The sequence below is a fragment of the Danio rerio genome, chromosome 5 (genome assembly GCF_052040795.2).
Source record: "Danio rerio strain M-AB ecotype USA chromosome 5, GRCz13ab, whole genome shotgun sequence".
Taxonomy (NCBI): Eukaryota; Metazoa; Chordata; class Actinopteri; order Cypriniformes; family Danionidae; genus Danio; species Danio rerio.
The window spans coordinates 38,273,174-38,292,439 of record NC_141025.1 but is presented as its reverse complement, the minus strand read 5'-3'; the positions used below and the strand labels follow the sequence as shown (position 1 = coordinate 38,292,439).

Here is a 19,266-nt window from a genome sequence, read left to right as displayed (position 1 = left end):
GTAAACCATTTGTTCAAAAGCTCAACAATAAACTGTGCAAATGGATTTCCCTTTGGTTATGTTGGTGGCTGTTTTTGCCCAATTGACTTCCATTATAACCACATATATTGACTGCAAAGCCACGGCAGCATATAATCATGCACTCTCACAACCCATCACTAGTTTTTAGATGTTTTTAGGTTCACTTTGCTTGAAGCCACTTCAGAGGCTCTTTTACGTTGCATTAAGATGAAAACTAATCCCTGAAATGCTGCTCTGAAGTGACTGATGTTTATCTGTTTGCAGGAACGTCAGTCAAAACATCGACATATAGTCATTAACTGGTATTTGTACCCTAAACTATATGAGCAGTCTTGACAATGTTATTATTACTAAAACACCAAAAAGTCACTATTTGGCACATCAAAAGTAGGCAGAGCAGAGATTAAGATCTCTTTATGCATTTTGAAAGTGTAAATAACCTGAAAACACCCATGAATCACAAACAAAGTATTTCCTATAATGATATTCTTCTTCTGGAGAAAGTCTTATTTGTTTTATTTTGCCTATAGATTAAAATAAGTTTTTAATTAAAAGAAAACATTGGTTAACATTATTATCCCCCTTATATATATATATATATATATATATATATATATATATATATATATATATATATATATATATATATATATATATATATATATAACATTATTATTATTATTATTATTACTTTTCTTTGTACTTTTAACTTGCATATTTAACCTAATTAGTCAAATTAAAGTTTTAAGTTCAATTTTAAGCTGAATACTAATATCTTAGTAAAATATTATGTACTGTTATATAGCAAAGATGAGATAAATCAGTTATTAGAAATGAGTTCTTAAAATTATTATGTTTAGAAATCTGTTGAAAAAATCTTCTCTCCGTTAAACAGAAATTAGGGGAAAATATAAAAGAATTGTCTTCCTACAGCTCCTTTTCTTCATGTGTTTAATACTTTTTCCCTGTGTCATTTAATTTTATTACACATAACCTAATTTCTGAACTAAATAGTTTTGTGGGGTTTTTTTGTTGTTACCAACATCTGATGAAAATTTCAAGTCAAGCAGCACCTTTAGAAATATGTTTTCTGAGAAAAATGGTGACGTGTTCAATACTTATTTCCCCCACTGTATATGTATGTGTATATGTGTATACATTACATAAACCATGGATATATATATATATATATATATATATATATATATATATATATATATATATATATATATATATATGAATGACACCATTAAATTCTGTTTCTTTACAGTAATTTATCTACTTAGAGAGGATGGACACAGAAAATTAACAAAACATTTCATAAAAGGATGAAATAATGAGAGAAAGTAAAAGATGGACAATTCTGTTTTCATTTCAGCATTTTACTATAATGATGAAGTTTAACATCTGTCTTTGACAACAGTCTGATATCTTACAGTACAATCTCTCTCTGTGTGTATGTGCGTGCGTGCATGCGTGTGTGTGTTTGCGTGCGCTTTTACAGTTCAGGATCGAATATTTAAAACAACTTCACCAGTACATTGAACCTTCTTAAATCAGGTGTGTAGACATCTGAAATGGTGGTCAATAATTGAAATGCTCAGAAATTTGCAAATTCAAGTTCTGTAATGTATGAAGACAATGACATTTATGAGAGCGTCTGACTGATAAAGCTTGTAACGTCTGTATTGGGTAAAAATGGTATGATCAATATCTGGGCAATGTATGTTTGTTATTTAAATGTAATAAAATAATGTTTCAATTAATTTTATTTTATAGGTTATTTTAGTCATACAAGCTGTTTTAGTCAGCTTAATGTAAGTTGATGATATTTGATTCTGTTTAAACTGTGAACAGTACATTTGTGCGTGATTGTGTGCACTTTTGTAATTTATGAACACACATGTTTGTGTAATGACATAGGTAAAAGCTCTAACTTAAAGGTGGTTTATAAGGACATGCCTTGTGTTCTTATCATTTAATTTTTGAATCTTACTAAACGGTCTATTCACATTCAAAATTTGCAACAGGGTTTCTGTGAGGGTTGGATTTATTTATTTATTAGACAAGGCCATATAGTGTTTTTTACAGTATTAAATGCATACACCTATGGAGAGTCCTCATAAACCACAAAAACCAACCTGTGTGTGTGTGTGTGTGTGTACATGTTTCACTCAGTGGCGTACAGCAGAAAGCCACTGAATGTGTTGTAGTGGTTCTGATCATCACAGAGCCAGCATCCAGCCTGGAGACTGATGGTAATGCGGTCTCCTACACTGAGCTGTGCGAGTAAGACAGCAGTGGCCTGGTCCTCCTGGTCTTGATCATAAACCTCTCTGAGAGCTGCTAGAGCCACACCGTTTTTCCTGATGCTGGCACACACTGCCAGCGGTGCGCCTGGAGAGCCTGCGTCGCTGAACACAGTGAAGGCCAGGTTATAAACGCCTGAGCGTGGAACCGTGAACACGCCAGTTGTGGAGTTATAAGCCTCTCCAATGTTGATGAAGATGCTCTGGTAGACCACGGTAATCGGCAACTTCACTGGACCAACACAACGCCTTTTGTCAGTCAGACCGACAGAAAATGCCACTCGGTTGTCTGAAGAATAACAAAGAGCATGTGTGAAACCCAGATGTAATCATATTAATAGGGAAACTGAGCTTCATTACTTTTAAGATTTAAATTAACTTTCAAGATTATTTAGGTTTCTTTAAGGACTGAAAAAATATTTCTGTTTTATATCAGCAGCAAAATTTCTTTTTTATTTTGTGGTGTCTTTTATGACAATATTTCTGTTTTACACTGTAATGTATTTTGTATGTTTTGTAATGTTGCCAGGTTAATAGCAAGATATTGTCATAAGCAGATGTTGGTGACACTAATACAATAAAAAGTTTTACAATATTATGACGTTTACCATACAGGTAGAACAATTTTAATAGATAAAATACTCTACACTGCCAAACCAGAAGGTAGATAGGATAATTATCTAGTTCAAAATAAGACAAAAACCAGTTTATATTACTTCTGTGCTTTCCTGTTAAGTTCACTCAAAACTATAAGTTTTAACAAAATCCCCATGTCTTTGGAAAATGAATGAATGCAACAAATGAAAGATACATCTGAAAGAATTGCCTTTCTACAGCTCTCTTTCTTCACGTGTTTAATACTTTTTCCCTTTTTTCCCTCTGTCATTTGTATTACACATAACTAGGGCCAGGCAGAATCTGCGGACATTTTTTTGCTATTTCTGCTGAGAATTTTGGTAAAAATCTGCGGATTTCTGCGGAATTATTTCGAGATTATCATAACTAAAACCTTAATATATAAAATAAAAAATAATATCTTTTTAACTTTTATTTAATGTTTAAAATGCAAATCCAATTAGATTCACTTTATTTGGTAAATAAAGCAAGTTTGTCATATACAGTTGAAGTCAGAATTATTAGCCCCCCTGAATTATTGGCACCCCTGTTTATTATTTTCACCAATTTCTGTTTAATGGAGAGAAGGTTGTTTTAGCACATTTCTAAGCATAATAGTTTTAAAAACTTATTTCTAATAACGGATTTATTTTATTTTTGACATGAAGACAGTAAATAATATTTTACTTGATATTTTTCAAGCCACTTCTTTATAGCTTAAAGTGACATTTAAAGGCTTAACTAGGTTAATAAGGTGAACTAGGAAGGTTAGGGTAATTAGGCAAGTTATTGTATAACCATGGTTTGTTCTGTAGATTATTGAAAAAAATCTGCGGAATTTTGTGAAACATCTGCAGGAATTCTGTGCACGCAGATACCGGGTGGGCCTACACATAACTTAATTTGTAAACTAATTAGTTTTGTTTTCTTTACATGTATGGATTTCTTTGGTTGTTTCCAACATGTGGTAAAAAAAATTTCTTTAAATTTTTTTTTTTAATTTCACCTTTACAATTACTTTTCTGAGGAAATGGTGAAATGTTCAAAACTTATTTTCCCCATTGTATATGTTATATAATATATTAGAAACCATTCTGTTTATTTACAGTTTAACATACTTAGAGAGGATGCAAACAGAATATCAACTTTTAAACTTTACCTTTAATGATACAGGTGATAATAGAACAGTTTTAATAAATAAAATACAGTATTTTACATTGCCAAAGCAGAAGGTACATAGGATAATGATCTAGTTCAAAATAAGATTTCATTTGAAAAGAAATTAGTTTCTATTACTTCTGTGCCTCCTGTTATGTTCACTCAAAACTATAAGTTTAAACAAAATCTGCATGGCTTTGGAAAATGAATGAATGCAACAAATAAAAGATATATCAGAAAAATTAATTTTTTCAGTAGCATAGAATACAAATAAAACCGATCATTTTTAAAATTATAAAGATAGTTCACACAATTTTGAAAACATACACATCCTAAAATTTTGCCAAACCTGAATGGGTTTCTTTTTGTTGCACACAAAAGAAGATATTTAAAATAAAAAATTGTTAACCAAACCAATGATTTACCATTAATTATTAAGCAGACTCTTTTATCCATGTGACTTATAATGAGGAAGGCATCATATGACTTTGTACTCACAATAAGTGCTACTAATACAAAGTTTCTGATTCTGTTTGGAAAATACAAGCTAGAAGAGCGAATATAATTATAAATTTTAATTTTGTTTTTTAAGTTAAAGGGCTCACTGAACTAAGTTTTACAGTAGGTGTCTTTTGAATGTTGCCAGTGATTTCAGCTGTCTGTACAGGGTTGGGGAAATGATTTGACCAGGCAAGGAACACTGAATGAAACGGTTCTGTAAAATGATTTTAAGACTATCTGTGATGGAACTACAAGGTGGCACTCACAGACTGAAGGCATCTGGAGGGGACGTAGGTTTGCAGAAATAAATTGGTTTTGGAGAGTGCAGAGTTGTGGCTGTTCTGTATGCAAGCATCAGAGTTATAAATTTGATGCAAGCTTCAACTGGTAGCCAACATTTTGGATCTTTTGGAGAGGTTTTAGTGTGAATCATGGTAGCCAGGAAAGCATTGCAGTAGTTCAGTCTTGAAATCACAATTGAACCAGCAACTGTGCTGAATGCTCTTTAAGGAAGGTCCTGAACTTTCTTATGCTGTACAAACCTACATGATCATGCTGTGTTTGCCATGTGATCTTTGAAGGACAACTGTTCATTAAAGATCACTCTAAAGTTCTTCACTGAATTCACTGAATTCCTTCACTGAATATCAGATGACCCCAGATAGATTGTGAAATTATGCTGTATAGCTGGATTGCAGGAAGGAAAAGAAGCTTTTACAGATTGAGCTGCAGATGATATTTCATACAAACCAAGAGGTCCTCCAGGCAGTGTGAGATCCTTGTTGTTACTGTAGTATGGTTGAAATGCGAGATGTGTGTGGTCAGCATAACAATGTTAAGAAAAGTCCTGTTGGGAATGATTGAACCTTGCAAAGTAATGTAAATGGAGAAGAGAATGGTTCCAAGAACTGATCCCTGAGGAACCCCTGTGAAGTGGTGGTTTGCTTTAGACACCTCTCTCCTGGTTATCAACCTTCTTCATAATATTGCTTTTAAGTTCAGCAGAAGACAGATACTGCTATAGATTGAGAACAAGTTATTATATTATTTATCATTTATATTATGTAAATGATTCATTATTTTTGTTTGAATCTCTCTAAGTAAAGTCAAATACCAATTGTTTTACAAGCTGTTAGCATATCTGAGCCTAAACTTCAGGTGCTTTTATTTCGCAGAGATGTATAAAACGTTGATTTTCTAAATTATACTTGAGGAAGCATGTGTTTGTGTGTTGGTGTGTGTACCTCTGATGTTTTTCAGTGTGTTTTGTGCTTTGGCCAGCGAATCCTCCAGTGCATTCATACTAGAGTTTAAATATTGCTGTAACTGCCATTTTTTCTTCTGCATCACACAACAACCACATGACTCCTGGTCAGTCAGGCACGCTAGTGAGAGAGAAATAAAATGTTGCACGTGTCTTTAAGATTTAGTGCATTTCACATGGCTGTTATCAAGATTTATTGTATAAGGCATTAACTCTTACGGTTGATGGGATCTGGAGCGAGGGTTTGTCCTGGTCCGTCCCAGCTGTAGGTCTTTGGCTGGCTGAGCACCAGCGGCAGCGCGCAGAACAGCACAACAACATTTCCTGATTTAAATTGTTCACAAAGGTTTATCACATCATGTCATGATACCATTATACAGTCTGTACAGTTCTGAGCCAGTTTAGCTTAGGCTCATGAAAATGGTGCAAATGTATACAGATCTGTCAAACATAATGTAGCCCACATGGACTCTGTCTGCAGAATCCATCTTGAGCGCTCGTTTATTAAATATGTCAGCTAAATGAATCATTCTTTCAGCTTCCATTAAGAGTGCAGTTCTCTCAGCTACATTACATACACAAACTCAATATAATACGAAAAAAAGGTCTTTAGATTACATCAGGGCTTTGAGTAGCTAATATTATATTTCTAAATATTTGTTAAAAATACGATTGTACTTCTCTTAAATAAAAAGATTGATTTAGAATGAATTATAATAAACAAAATGTATATAATTAAATCATAATACATAGAATATAATAAATACTTCTAACAAAAACAAAGAAAACCATTTGAGGTAACCGACTGCAACAAACCATTTCAAAAAGTACTCCTAATGAGTACTGTGAACCTAATCTATTTGAGTAAACAAAGCAATTTGAGCACAGTAAAACCTAATAAATGATGAGAACTGAAACTAACTGAGTACTGTAAAACTCAATAAGTCAAGGCAACTCAAACTGTTTGAGGAAACCGATTGCTACAAACTATTTGAGTTAAAAAAACTAATCTAAATAAGTACTGTGAACTTACTCTATTTAAGTTGAAGTAATGAGGTATTTAATTAGCTCATTACCTTCAACACTGAGTTCAAAACTCTTTTCAAATTGGTAGAATTACCTTTAAGCCAATTTTAAGTTAACTACACACCTTTCATTTGATAAAGTTGACTGTTGGGTTTTACAGTGTAGTAAAAACAAATAAATATTAAAACTAATAGTAAGACACAACAACAGCTGAATGGTATTTTGTCCCCTATAAATGTTTAACAGCCACAACAGTCTGACAAACTAATGTTAGGCTCTTACTCTCAGAAAAATAGTTTCTGTACATAAACAGTGTTTATTTTCTCACCTTTCATGTCTCACAGCTGTTTCTGCCTATTGAGTCTTAAGCGAGTGAAAACCAGAGTGTTGTATTCGGCTTTATATCCAGCCAGATCTCCTCCTTCCACATTCAATAGAGGCAGATTTAGGTCTGTGTGTGTGTTTATAAAGAGGAGCTTTATTTCAGTAATATGAATAAAAGCTACAACAAGTGGGACGACTGCTCCTGTAACCGTGATTTACCTCTGATGCGTTGAAATCCAAAACCTCACCAAGCTTTATACAATACTGCAACACAATGAAGGGCATAAGAGACATGAAATGTGATGAAGCTGACCGCAAAGCTTCAAACCTGCTATCTCAAACATGTGCTTTCCCAGGAAAGGATTTCTGTTTCATATTGATTGGGGCCCCAGAACAGCTATTCAGAGGAACGCACCACACCTCTGTCTACAATGCAGCAGAAGTGATGGAAATCATCACAGTGATGTGTGTTGTAATTTAAGTATTCCCACATGGTGCTTCATTATTGGACTTTATTTGACTCAGTTCAGTCTGATAGAGATCTCGGTGCAACAAAGCTAAGAAGCTCAACAAGCACACAATAAAGCTCAGCAAATAGCCAGCATATGTATATAAACCTCTGTGGAAAGAAGGAAGCAGTTAAAATGACACTTCATTCCAAAAATGAAAAGTCCAAGCAAGCATTTTTTGTTTTTAAAAGATGTCTAACAGATGTCTAAACATGGTCATCTTGGCTAAAACATGGCTAAATTTGGGCTGTCAGTGAAAATCTAATAGATGTCTAAGAATGAGAAGCCAACACAAAAAAAGTGTATCAAATCTATTTGTTTTGGCCTATTCTTAGAGATCTATTAGATTTTCACTGACAGCCCAAGTTTAGCCTTGTTTTAGCCAAGTTGTCTACGTTTAGATGTCTATTAGATGTTTCTTAAACACAAAATTGTTTGCTGCGGTCTGTCAATTTGTTTCAAACCTATATGATGTTATTTTTGTGCAAATCACAATAATAATATATTGACCATTTGGCAGAATCAGATATATCTTTTTTGTGTGTGTGTGTTTAATAGATTTTTGGAACAACGTGAGACTGAATAATTCATTTTGGGATGAAATATTTTATATATAATATAAAAAATAATTTTTGGTTTCATTTATATTTATAAATTATATGCACATTTTATAAAAGGCAAAATGGAAAAAAAACAACAGCTTGTTAGGGCTGCACGATTAATCGAAAAAAGATTGTGATCTCGATTTGACCCCCTCACACAGTCTTAATTCAGCATCTCTGCGATTCAGCCAATTATATTTTAAAGTACGGGAGAAGCATAAAGGAGGTCTTCAAACTGTTTTATATACGTTGCTCAGCAATGTGGACACCTCCAAATTGTTTTAAAAGGGTCACACGAGATGCGTCTGAAAATGCCTAGTACTCAGTAGGTGCATTTGAATTTAAATGAACTACTCGGCCATTAGAAAAGTATGTTCTATACAGTATGAATGTGAGCAGTATGAATGATACTCGGATGTACTACATCTGCCATTTTGTCATCGACACGTTGAATTGCGTCGCTTCACTCCCGTTTATGAATTCTCTCACAGGGCATAATGGGATAGCGTAGCGTCCATACTGTACGATGCGCACTTCAAAATCTCGCTGGAAGAAGCAGGTCATACAGGTACTTCTCGCATACTGATTTTTAAATTCTTTAAATTCGGACATACATTTTTAGCGTACTATGTAGTATGGAAGTATATTATTTTGGATGCAGCCATACTCTATTTATAAGGTATAATTCACCCAAAAATGTCATTTCTGTCTTCATGTAATGATGCATTTGCAGCCGTGAAATCAAACATGAGCTGACGCACTGTTTATATTCTACCATGAGCACGTGTGCGGCTGCAAATGATGTATAGTTTAGTAAACATAACCTGAATAGGCTGTGTATAACAGGTAATAAAGTTGTAAAATAACGTCCAGTTTGTTGAACAGAACGATCGTTTAGCATCCGTGGAAGAAGTATGATTTGCATATATGCTTTTTTTTTTCTCTCAAAGTGACGGCAGCCATGACATTAGCTGCACTCATCGGTGAAATTAAAAACAAAAACTGCACACATCATTTAACTATATATTACATTTTAGTTATGATTACGACAAGCATTTGGTATGTTTTTTCTTTCATAGCAAACACAAAGTGTTGTGCACGAGAATAAATGTTTTACAGTGTCATTACAACTGCTCTCGAAGCTATAATATTGAATATAATGCAAGAGGGAATTTGATAATGACAAATGTCTCATTTTACCAGTAAAAAAATTGTCTAATATAGTTGTTCATGACAAATGACAAGCATATTTCTCAAACATAATATTTAAACTTTAGAATTATGAAAATTTGTATTCTGATGTCATCACTTTACTGTAAATTAACAAACAGGACAAATTTAAAGTCTATTCAATCCACCATCGCATGTCTATACAAGTTTTAGTATTTTATCTAACAGCAAACCTACACACAAGCCTAATATTATTTATTGTTGTTTTACCATATATTTGAGAAAAAAAAAATAATAGCATACTCATATTAACCTTTATCTACAGAATTGTGAGAAAATTGTGATCTTGATTTTAAGCTAAAAAAATCGTGATCGAATCTCATTTTAGTCAGAATCGTGCAGCCCTACTGCTCGCTACCACGTGAAAAATCCCTAACATGATGACAGAATGTACTGTAAAACCCCCTAACAACTCTGTTTTTTTATATTCAACGGAATGTTTTTGTTTTGCATATTTAACTAATTTACACATTTGACAGTTGTGTTTTAAAGTGGCTTGCATTCAAGGTATGTATTTAAATCAGTTATATTCCATCAGACCTAAATCAGTGTTTTTACAGGTAGCAGCTAGCATGTTTGGACAGAAAGACAAGTTGCTACATGGCGAAAAGATCCAGTGTCATAACAAACGAAAGGGTATTTATAATTTATAACAGCAGCATATTTGAAAAGTAATTGCAGATATAAAAGTGAAAAAAAGATTACAGTTATTGAGCAAGATTTTTGCCAGGGGTTTGCTTTTGCAGGCAAGCCAAGACCTAGCAGCCGAAATTAAAGCAGGAAGACTTCAGACGTACACATTATGTCATGCATTAAGCATTCCTCCCCTTTCATCCATTCATTCGTCCTCTTTTACTTTGCTGTCGTAGCTGCCTTGGCCTTTGTATGCAGAGACGTATCCACTGGTGTCAGGGATGTCCGCCCTTCCCTCGCGGCCTTTTCCCTTTCCAGATTCATCAAAACGCTCCTTATGAGACCCGGTGTACTTGCTGGTGTCTGTTAACCTATCCACGGCTGAGGCTTTTGCCACTTTCTGTGGAGGGAAAAAGATGGTGGTTAATGTGCGTGTTTGTTTCTTTAAAAGCAGGTCATATGGGGTTTCAAAACAATATCTCATTTGCGGTTTTTAATGTAGCTGTGTTTTAATGAAAACACAACTCATAAGTTGTTAATGAAAACACTGCATGATAAAGATATTGGGCTCATTGTATTATTTATATTAAATGAATAGGCGAGACAGTGGCGCAGTAGGTAGTGCTGTCGCCTCACAGCAAGAAGGTCGTTGGGTCGCTGGTTCGAAACTCGGCTCAGTTGGCGTTTCTGTGTGGAGTTTGCATGTTCTCCCTGCCTTCGTGTGGGTTTCCTCTGGGTGCTTCGGTTTCCCCCACAGTCCAAAGACATGCGGTATAGGTAAATTGGGTTGATAAATTGTCCGTAGTGTATGAGTGTGTGTGTGAATGTGTGTGTGGATGTTTCCCAGAGATGGGTTGCGGCTGGAAGGGCTGCGTAAAAACTTGCTGGATAAGTTGGCGGTTCATTCCGCTGTGGCGACCCCGGATTAATAAAGGAACTAAGCTGACAAGAAAATGAATGAATGAATATTAAATGAATATACATGTTCATGAATCATAAACAGAGGAACAATTTTTTAATGTAAATCCTTGGTGAAGCTGTTATGACATCAGTTTTGACAATGACTAAATTTTCTGATTCACCGAAGTGTTCAGGTTTTCTAAGTGAAATAAATGTGTACCTGCTCCCTTTCATGTGTAAATGCTGCACAAAAATTTCAGTTTTCTTTTTGACATGCTGATTAGTGAATTTTAAAGCATTGGCATGATAGTTTATTTAGTTTGTTTGGTCTGTATTTTATATGTTTATTTTGACAACTAAAAATTTGGATAAAACTCAGAAGTTCTCAACTGCCTCCAGAAGGACATTTTTAGAAGAGAGCCTGGCATTTTGAAGCTGTGTGACAAAAACAGCAACAAAAAGTGTCTTGTTGCACACACATTAATTGAATTGAAAATATTTTTGGCCTATTAATATGGCCAGATGGCCTATTAATCTTTACTACATTTATGAAACATAATGGAGCTGAGACTTTGAAGGGAGTTTATAATATTCCACTGTGTTCTTGGACATAATATATGTCGTTTAGTAATTTAAAGGCAGTGGTTATGCAGGGCTGGGACTTTATTCTCAAATCTGATGTTTAGGAAGCATTTGGTCTATCTGGAGCAAAGCTTTTAGAAAGGTCTGAGTTACTGTAGTTGTTGTACGAATGTTTCATGAATGTGTCCCATTGTTTCTTAAAAGAAACAGTGATTTGAGTGATTTGCCTTTGACAGGTTTGTTTTAAAGCAATTTTGTTGTATATAAAAAAAATATTCTGCTACTTCTCTATGACACATTTGCATAATCTTTCCTGCCACCTCATAAGTGACGTTTAATATTAAACTGATTTCGAGAGGAGCACGTGCACATGATTGACCCAGCTGGCCCACATTAGCTAATCACAATCCTCCAATCAAAGGATCCCAAGTCACTATATATATCCTCATTTCCTTTCTACAACTATCTTCGTCTGGAAGAAAACCCCCTCCTCCCCTTCTTCCACTTTTATCTAGAATGGGTGGCACGGCAGCCCAGTGACTAGCACTGTTGCCTCAAAGCAAGAATACCAATGGCTCTGGGTCCTCGCTAAGCCATTTGGTATTTCTGTGCAGAGTTCGCATGTTCTCCCAGTGTTCGCATGGGTTTCTCCTGGGTTCCCTGGTTTCCTTCCACAGGAAATATGCTTTATATTATAGACAAAATAAGTATTTTTTTCGAAATGTCTTACTATCAGGAAGTTCACCGTAGCATTAGCAGTGGGGGAGTTTTGAGATCGACCTGAGCTCAATCTCCCCTCGCCCTGTGAAAGGGAGGGAGCCCTGATCCTGAGAATCTCTTGAGCTCAGGGCTCTCTCCCAGGACAGCAAGCCAAACAAGCTATGTATAAATCATGAGCTAAGTGTGTATTCTTACAGTCTTTATTTGACAATTTCTTGCTCAGTCCCACATCAGCAGTGAGACACACATGCAATGTACAGTGCCATAATTAACAAGCAATCTCCACTGATGCTGAATAGTAGATTCTGTCAAATGGAGTCATTATTTTTGTTTTATTGCTTCAAAAGTATTTTTGTAGTTTCATAAAATTCCATTACATCACCATGGAGGGTCAGAGAGCTCTCGGATTTTATCAAAAACATCTTAATTTGTGTTCTGAAGATGAATAAAAGTCAGATTTAGAACAACATGAGGGTGGTTAATGACATATTTTTGGGTGAACTGTCTTTTTATTCAAAATGTATAGAAGGCCACTTTGGTGAAAGGGGTTTGGATGCAGACTCGGTGCAATTTTAATCTGAGCTGCACGCAATGCTTTTTAATGCCAACACCCGTGGTGTAGGCCTAGTCCTTGCTATACGCACGTATACTCAGCATGCTTACTTTTTTCCATGAGCTGTTTGGGTATTGCCACTTCTGACGATCAATAAATGCGTGTATCCTCAGTATACTCACTTGTTTTTCTGATTAAACTTCCCTAATTTACGTGTAGTCACGTCCCCTTTAACTGTATATGAAATGTTGTTTTTTTTTAAACTTGCAACTTAATTTGTTGCAATTGGTGCATTTTTTGTTTAACTTGAACCGTTTTCGCTCCCTGACGACTGAAGCAGCTGTGAGAAAATTTGGGGAGTTTTTCGAAGACCACGACAAGTCAACTGAATGATGTCTTGCTGAAACATTCAGGTTAATTCATGAAGCAGCATGGGCATTGCTTTAGCCCTCCTATATTTCTATTCAGCACCTGTATCATTTGTACCCCAATGAAAGGGTCATGGAGGAGCCATCGGGTTTCCCCATCTTTTCCCAGTGCTCCCATCATCATCACAGCTGTTTACTTCAGCGAACATGCAACTCTTAACGAACATATCGCTATGTTTATTTCAAAATTAACTATGATTATAAAACACATTACAGTGCATGTGGTATTAACTATAGCATACATTCGATTCGTTCACAGAATTAAACGACAGAACCATTCTGGGAATGGACTTATTTTTACTGCGTATCAGAGTGAAATCAGAGTAAAAATACCTGTTGTATCGTATTTTCTTTTTCCTATTATGACTTATATTATGATAGTGAAATATGTCAAATAGCCTGTACAATTTTATCTGTTCATATTTATGCCATTTTGAATGTTAAAATGTGGCAGTTTTATTTATTTAATACATGGGGGCACTGTTAGCTAAACATAAATCATTAAAAAGGTATAGATAGCTAATGAATCAAAGAAACGTTGACCTTTGTCGTTTCTTTACCTACTTTCATTTAAAATTTGGGTCGGGTGTAATAGCACACCACCTTTTTTTTAAGACTACACCACTGGCCCGCCCCTAGCCCCACCTCTAACCCTACCCCTCACAGCGATGCCACTAGCTCCATTGAGTGCATTGTGTCTGACATAGCATTGCTGAAAGATGCAATCTCAGCTTGCATCATAAAATCTGCATCCAGATACTGTTGGAAATTTGACAACCTGTTTTTTAAGCCTCAGACACAATGTTAGAACACATAAAATACCATATGACTTACTTTTTATAGCTTATTTTCCCAAAAACTAATGTAACTGATTTGTACTCACAGTGACACCAATGTTGGTTGGTTCTTTGCCAGCAATGAGGCCATAGAGGAGCTGCACTGCCTCCTCCTGGCTCTTCCCTTTAAAACGTTTCGTAGCCAGTTCGCCCATGGCTTGAGTGAACTGCTCAAATGTGATAATACGTGCTGATTTAACCCTAGCACATAAACATTATACAGTTATTCATCCATTAAAGTGCACAGGATTCAATTAAAAGCTGAAATGACTCATACTTGACTTTGCTGAAGATGATGTCTACGTCTGTGCTGGTGACATTTTTCCCATCGATGACCTTACAGTCTTTACACAGCTTAACAAAGTTTTTCCCGTTCATTTCCTTCCCCGTCGCTTTGGTGTCTCCATGAACTGCAAATTTACGAAATGCCATCTCAACCTCTCCCAGCGATATTTCACCCGAACCCTCAGCCATGCTGCCGATCTGCAATTTTAAAAAGGATGAGTTTTAAACAAGATGCACAAAATATCTTCCAGTGGTGGAAAGAGTACTGAAAATCATACTTTAATAAAATTATAACAAAAATTATAACAAAATGTGGTGCGAGTAAAAGTATCTGTGGCAAATATTACTCAAAGTATGAGTAAAAAGTAGACCTTTCAAAAGCACTTGAGAGTAGTGAGTATTACGCTGTAAAAAGCTGATGCGAACATGTATTTTCTGGATGTGTGTGTAAATGTAATATTCTGTAGTGCATCTAGTTCTGTAGTGCATCATACAGTCAACATCCTTCATTTCCTCCTCAGTGACATGCAGTTTAAACATTTCTGGGTCATTGCATATAAAGACTTTGGACATCTTTCTGGACACTTTTAATGCTTTCTCTAACTGTTTGCTGCATTTACAAAGCACCCATCTCTTGAGGTTGTTCAGTATAATGTTATTTACTATCTATGTGCAATTTAATTAGACGGGAATTAAAGGACTTAATTTTCTATTCTGCATAGACAAGAAAAAGTAAAGTATTGGAGTAAAAGTACAGATACTGCACTAAAAATGTACTCGAGGGAAAAAGGACTCAGCATATTGGTAAAGATAGATAAACGCTTTAAATAGATTTTTTTTTCCTGCTGGTTGATCCATGTGTGCTATTGGCCATGAATAAACACACACTTTAGTAGTGTTTATGCTACAGAAAAGACAATAAGATGACAGGACTGTGAGTTTTTCAACCATGGAAAAAATAGAACTTCAGAATTGCAATTTGTCAACTAAGATCTAAATATTTCCCTTGAGTTTCATTGTTCTCTGCAGTAAAGTCAATTTTTTTGTGGTTTTATTAATCAGGAATTATATTAATACATTAAAGTTTTGTATTTCTCTGCATCAGTTTTCAAATCCAAAAATAAAGTTATCATGTTGGCCAAAAGGTAGACAAAATGCTGTAGTTTATTTTCTTAGCCACTGCGTCGTCCCCTGTTTAAAATTGCAAAATGTTATTAAGAAGTGATTTCATTATAAATCTGTCTTAATTTTTCTTACAATAAATTGTATACGTATTAAAAAATATTTATATCTTAGACTTGTCATATTCATAAATAGAGAGGATGCATGCATGTGTTCAGATGCATGTATGATGTCAGAGTAACTTAAAGCGCAAAGTTAGTTAGCTATTGACCATGCAAATAGAAAAAAGGTGGAAAAAAAACAATTGGAGTGTCGTCTAGTTAAAAGGGAATGCAACAGCCTTTGTAATAAAACTCTAAGCGATACAGGTTTGTTAGATGCTTAAACGCATTTAAACAGACCCACAAATTGATTGTATTGCATTGATAGATATCCACATAACATTAGCAAGCGATTATATAATGTAGGCTACTGTGAAGAGCCATTTTATAAGGCCTGTCAGTAGTGCACTGTAACAATCCAATGAAGCTCACAATGATGAAATGTAAAGGATTTTATTTTCTAGGTTATGCTGTGTCAGTTTTAAACCTTGTTTATTACAAAGTGGATGATGGGTTTAGCCATTTAAATGTTTTCTGATCTTTTTATCAAAACTTATCTGGTTATCTGATCTGTCTTTACTATTTATATAATATAATATAATATAATATAATATAATATAATATAATATAATATAATATAATATAATATAATATAATATAATACATCATTTTTTACATTTCCAAAACAATGTTTTTTTTTCTGCAAATATCATGCAGTTTTATTTATTCACCGCTAGAAGGTACTAAAGTGTACCTTTTAACAATTACAACACTGCATGTAAACAGCAGCTGTGCTGAAAGGTTTTATATTTTAAGCTCTGTAAAAACCAATAACATCTGGATGCAGCATATATGATGCAAGCTGAGATTGCATCACTCAGCGATGCAATGTCAAACACAATGCAATTCAATAGAGTGATTGACGTCACGGTGATGATGAGTAGGGTTAGGGGTGGGGTTAGGTGAGCGCATCAAAAAGCATTGGATGCAGCCCAGATTGCACCAGGTCTGCATCCAGACCCCTCTCGTAAAAACACATCCAAACACCTAAACACCTGATCATCTATCATAGCAAACCTTTTTTTCTTGAATGTCAGAAATTTGGTGTCAGTGACCATATTTTCTTGCACAAAGTTGCCACTTAATGTATTTTAAAAATAATAATATAAACAGTTACAGTTTTACTGAAGACTTTAAAGCTTTGTTTATACATCTATACAGCATGACCTCTCGTAATAATGTCTGTGTGTTTGCTGGTATGCACCGACATTAAAGCTGCCGTGGTGCTGTAATGATACACCCAGAATTACTGATGTCCAATACATCTTTCTTGCTTATAAATGTCATGCTAATTGCCGCAGAGAGAGCGAGAGAAAGAGAGAGAGATGTACATTACTTACACTAAAAGCTAAAATGTAATGAGCTCCACTTTACTAAATTAGCTCCAGCCTCTCTCTCTCTCTCTCTCTCTCTCTCTCTCTCTCTTTCTCTCTCTTCTCTCTGAATTATCGAAGTGATGTTCGCACTGTTTTTAATTATATTGGAGAAAAATGCATTTATTCTTTCAGCGTTAAAGTATTAAAAAAAGGAAAAAAAAATAAAAAATAGGATTGATTTACCTTGGAGAAAATTTTCCGAAAGTTAAAGATGAAATAATGCCGGTATGGGAAGCAATTCATAAACCACTATTGACAAAGCGGGTTCAGTGGATAATACTCCATGGTATTGTTGCTGAAAAGGCTTTTGTGTTTATTTTATTTCTGATGTTAGTGATTTATGTCCGTTTTGTAATTGTAGAGAAACAATTTTTCATTGTTTTCTTAAATGTGAATGGTTGTTTTTATTATTTGAGTTTTTGAAAGAATTGTTTGTTTTGTTTTGAGAAATTTTCTCTGATGTTTGTTTCGTTTTGGGAGTAAAAATTGGGAGAAAAAACAAATGTTTGTAAAATAGTAAATTATTTGGAAGGAAAAGCGAAAATAACAATTTACATAACAAGAAAAAGGAAAATTGAACAAAGATTTTCTATAGTTTTTTAAAAATGCAAAATAAGGACTAGAATATGCCTAGAATTTAATTATAGATTGATGGACAATAATGAAAGATATTTGGAGTTGAGATGGAAAGATGTGTACTGTTATAGGAGAAAGTGTATCTTTTTCTGAATTGTTAAAAAAAATAGTCAAAACATTGTCATGTTGGCAATTGTCAAAACATTGTCATGTTGGCAATTGTCAAAATTGTCATAAATGTTTTTTTAATGATTATATACTCATTGTATTTCAATTGCCTTTTAAAAAGGCAAAATAAAGTTTTGTTAAATCTTAAAAAATCTCTCTCTCTCTCTCTCTCTTTCTCTCTCTCTCTCTCTCAAAAACTTGTAGAGTGGCTATTGAAGGAAAAAATATAGAGATTTTGGAATTTTTATATTGCTTTGATTCAATCTAAAATCATAATGGAATATAAATTTCATCAACTCACAGGGAATTTACTTGAACCATTCTCAATATACAGTAAACTGCGTGTGATGAAGTTTTATGTATGCTTTGTGAAGATGGTATTATTTTATTGGTGATGTTTGATTATCTGATGGTGTTTTGCTCTCTGAGGTTTAAATCTTAATTAAAGTTTTTTTTTTTTTAAATTCCTTGTCTCTTTCTTCATCTATAATATTGGGTATTTCAAATCTGTAAAACTAAATAAGCATCTTAAAATAAGCATGTTTTTCTTTCTTTTTCTAATATTGGGTATTTTAAATCTTTAAAATTACAATTATAGCATCTTAATCTTAACTTCTGGGCAGCATAAAAGAATCAAGGATATGAAAGAATAGAACATAAGAAAATACTGAATCAAAATACCTCAAAAATAAACAAATCTCTTGCATTTTTAGAAATGAGCAGGCTCTTGCAATCATCCATATATTTCTTCATCGCATAAATGTAACAAGCAGCTTCTTTATGCTCTATTCTTTCATTTTCATTCTGTCTGTTAAGAATATTTCCCATGTTCTATTGACCTCAACAAACAAGCGTTAAGTATACCTCGTGCATAATTTAAAACTCTTTTTGACCTTGTAGACACTGCATACAGAAAACACTTCCGGATGGGTGTGTGTTATTCTTGAGTGAATGAGCAGGAGATATCTACCTACCTGACAGAGGTGGACAGTCTTGGATGCTGATGCTAAGCTGCTCCGAAAGGATGCTGAATGTGGGTGTGTGTTGTTGCTCCGTCTTCCTGTCTGCCTCTTCTAAGTGCGTGTATGCGCGTGTGTGTGTGTGTGTGTGTAGGATGACGTAAAGTTGAGGGGAGGAGAGAGAGCACAGCCCAGCACTGATGACATCATTTGCTCTTCTCTCTCTTTTCTTTTCTGGCACACGTCCTCTTGTCTTCCCTCTTTTTATTCTGCCTTTGTGACCCTTTTCTTTGTCCTCTGCTGACTAGATATTACTTAGCTTTTTGTTTTCTCTTCATCTTTGTTTTTCTTTCCTCCTCCTGTCCTTGCTTTTGTCTCTCTCTCTCTCTCCTGCCACGCCCTTTTCCA

General features: G+C 34.6%; 3 protein-coding genes across 4 annotated transcripts in view; 1 reads left to right on the top strand and 2 right to left on the bottom strand.

Moving 5' to 3' along the window:
• The window catches only part of ftr84 (finTRIM family, member 84), a 60,178-nt gene that overhangs the window by 23,688 nt on the left and 17,224 nt on the right, over window positions 1-19,266 (top strand). The window lies entirely within an intron of this gene.
• si:dkeyp-110c7.4 lies at window positions 1,392-7,268 on the bottom strand. The gene is given in 5 exon segments (NM_001442517.1): window positions 1,392-1,422; window positions 1,466-2,619; window positions 5,849-5,989; window positions 6,088-6,192; window positions 7,223-7,268. Coding segments are annotated over 4 exon segments (681 nt in total). The 5' UTR covers window positions 7,230-7,268; the 3' UTR covers window positions 1,392-1,422; window positions 1,466-2,191.
• On the bottom strand, window positions 7,717-19,006 carry tppp2 (tubulin polymerization-promoting protein family member 2; the record flags this gene model as incomplete). The annotated part of the gene is given in 5 exon segments (NM_001326439.1): window positions 7,717-8,920; window positions 9,279-10,592; window positions 14,259-14,412; window positions 14,489-14,694; window positions 18,874-19,006. Coding segments are annotated over 3 exon segments (546 nt in total).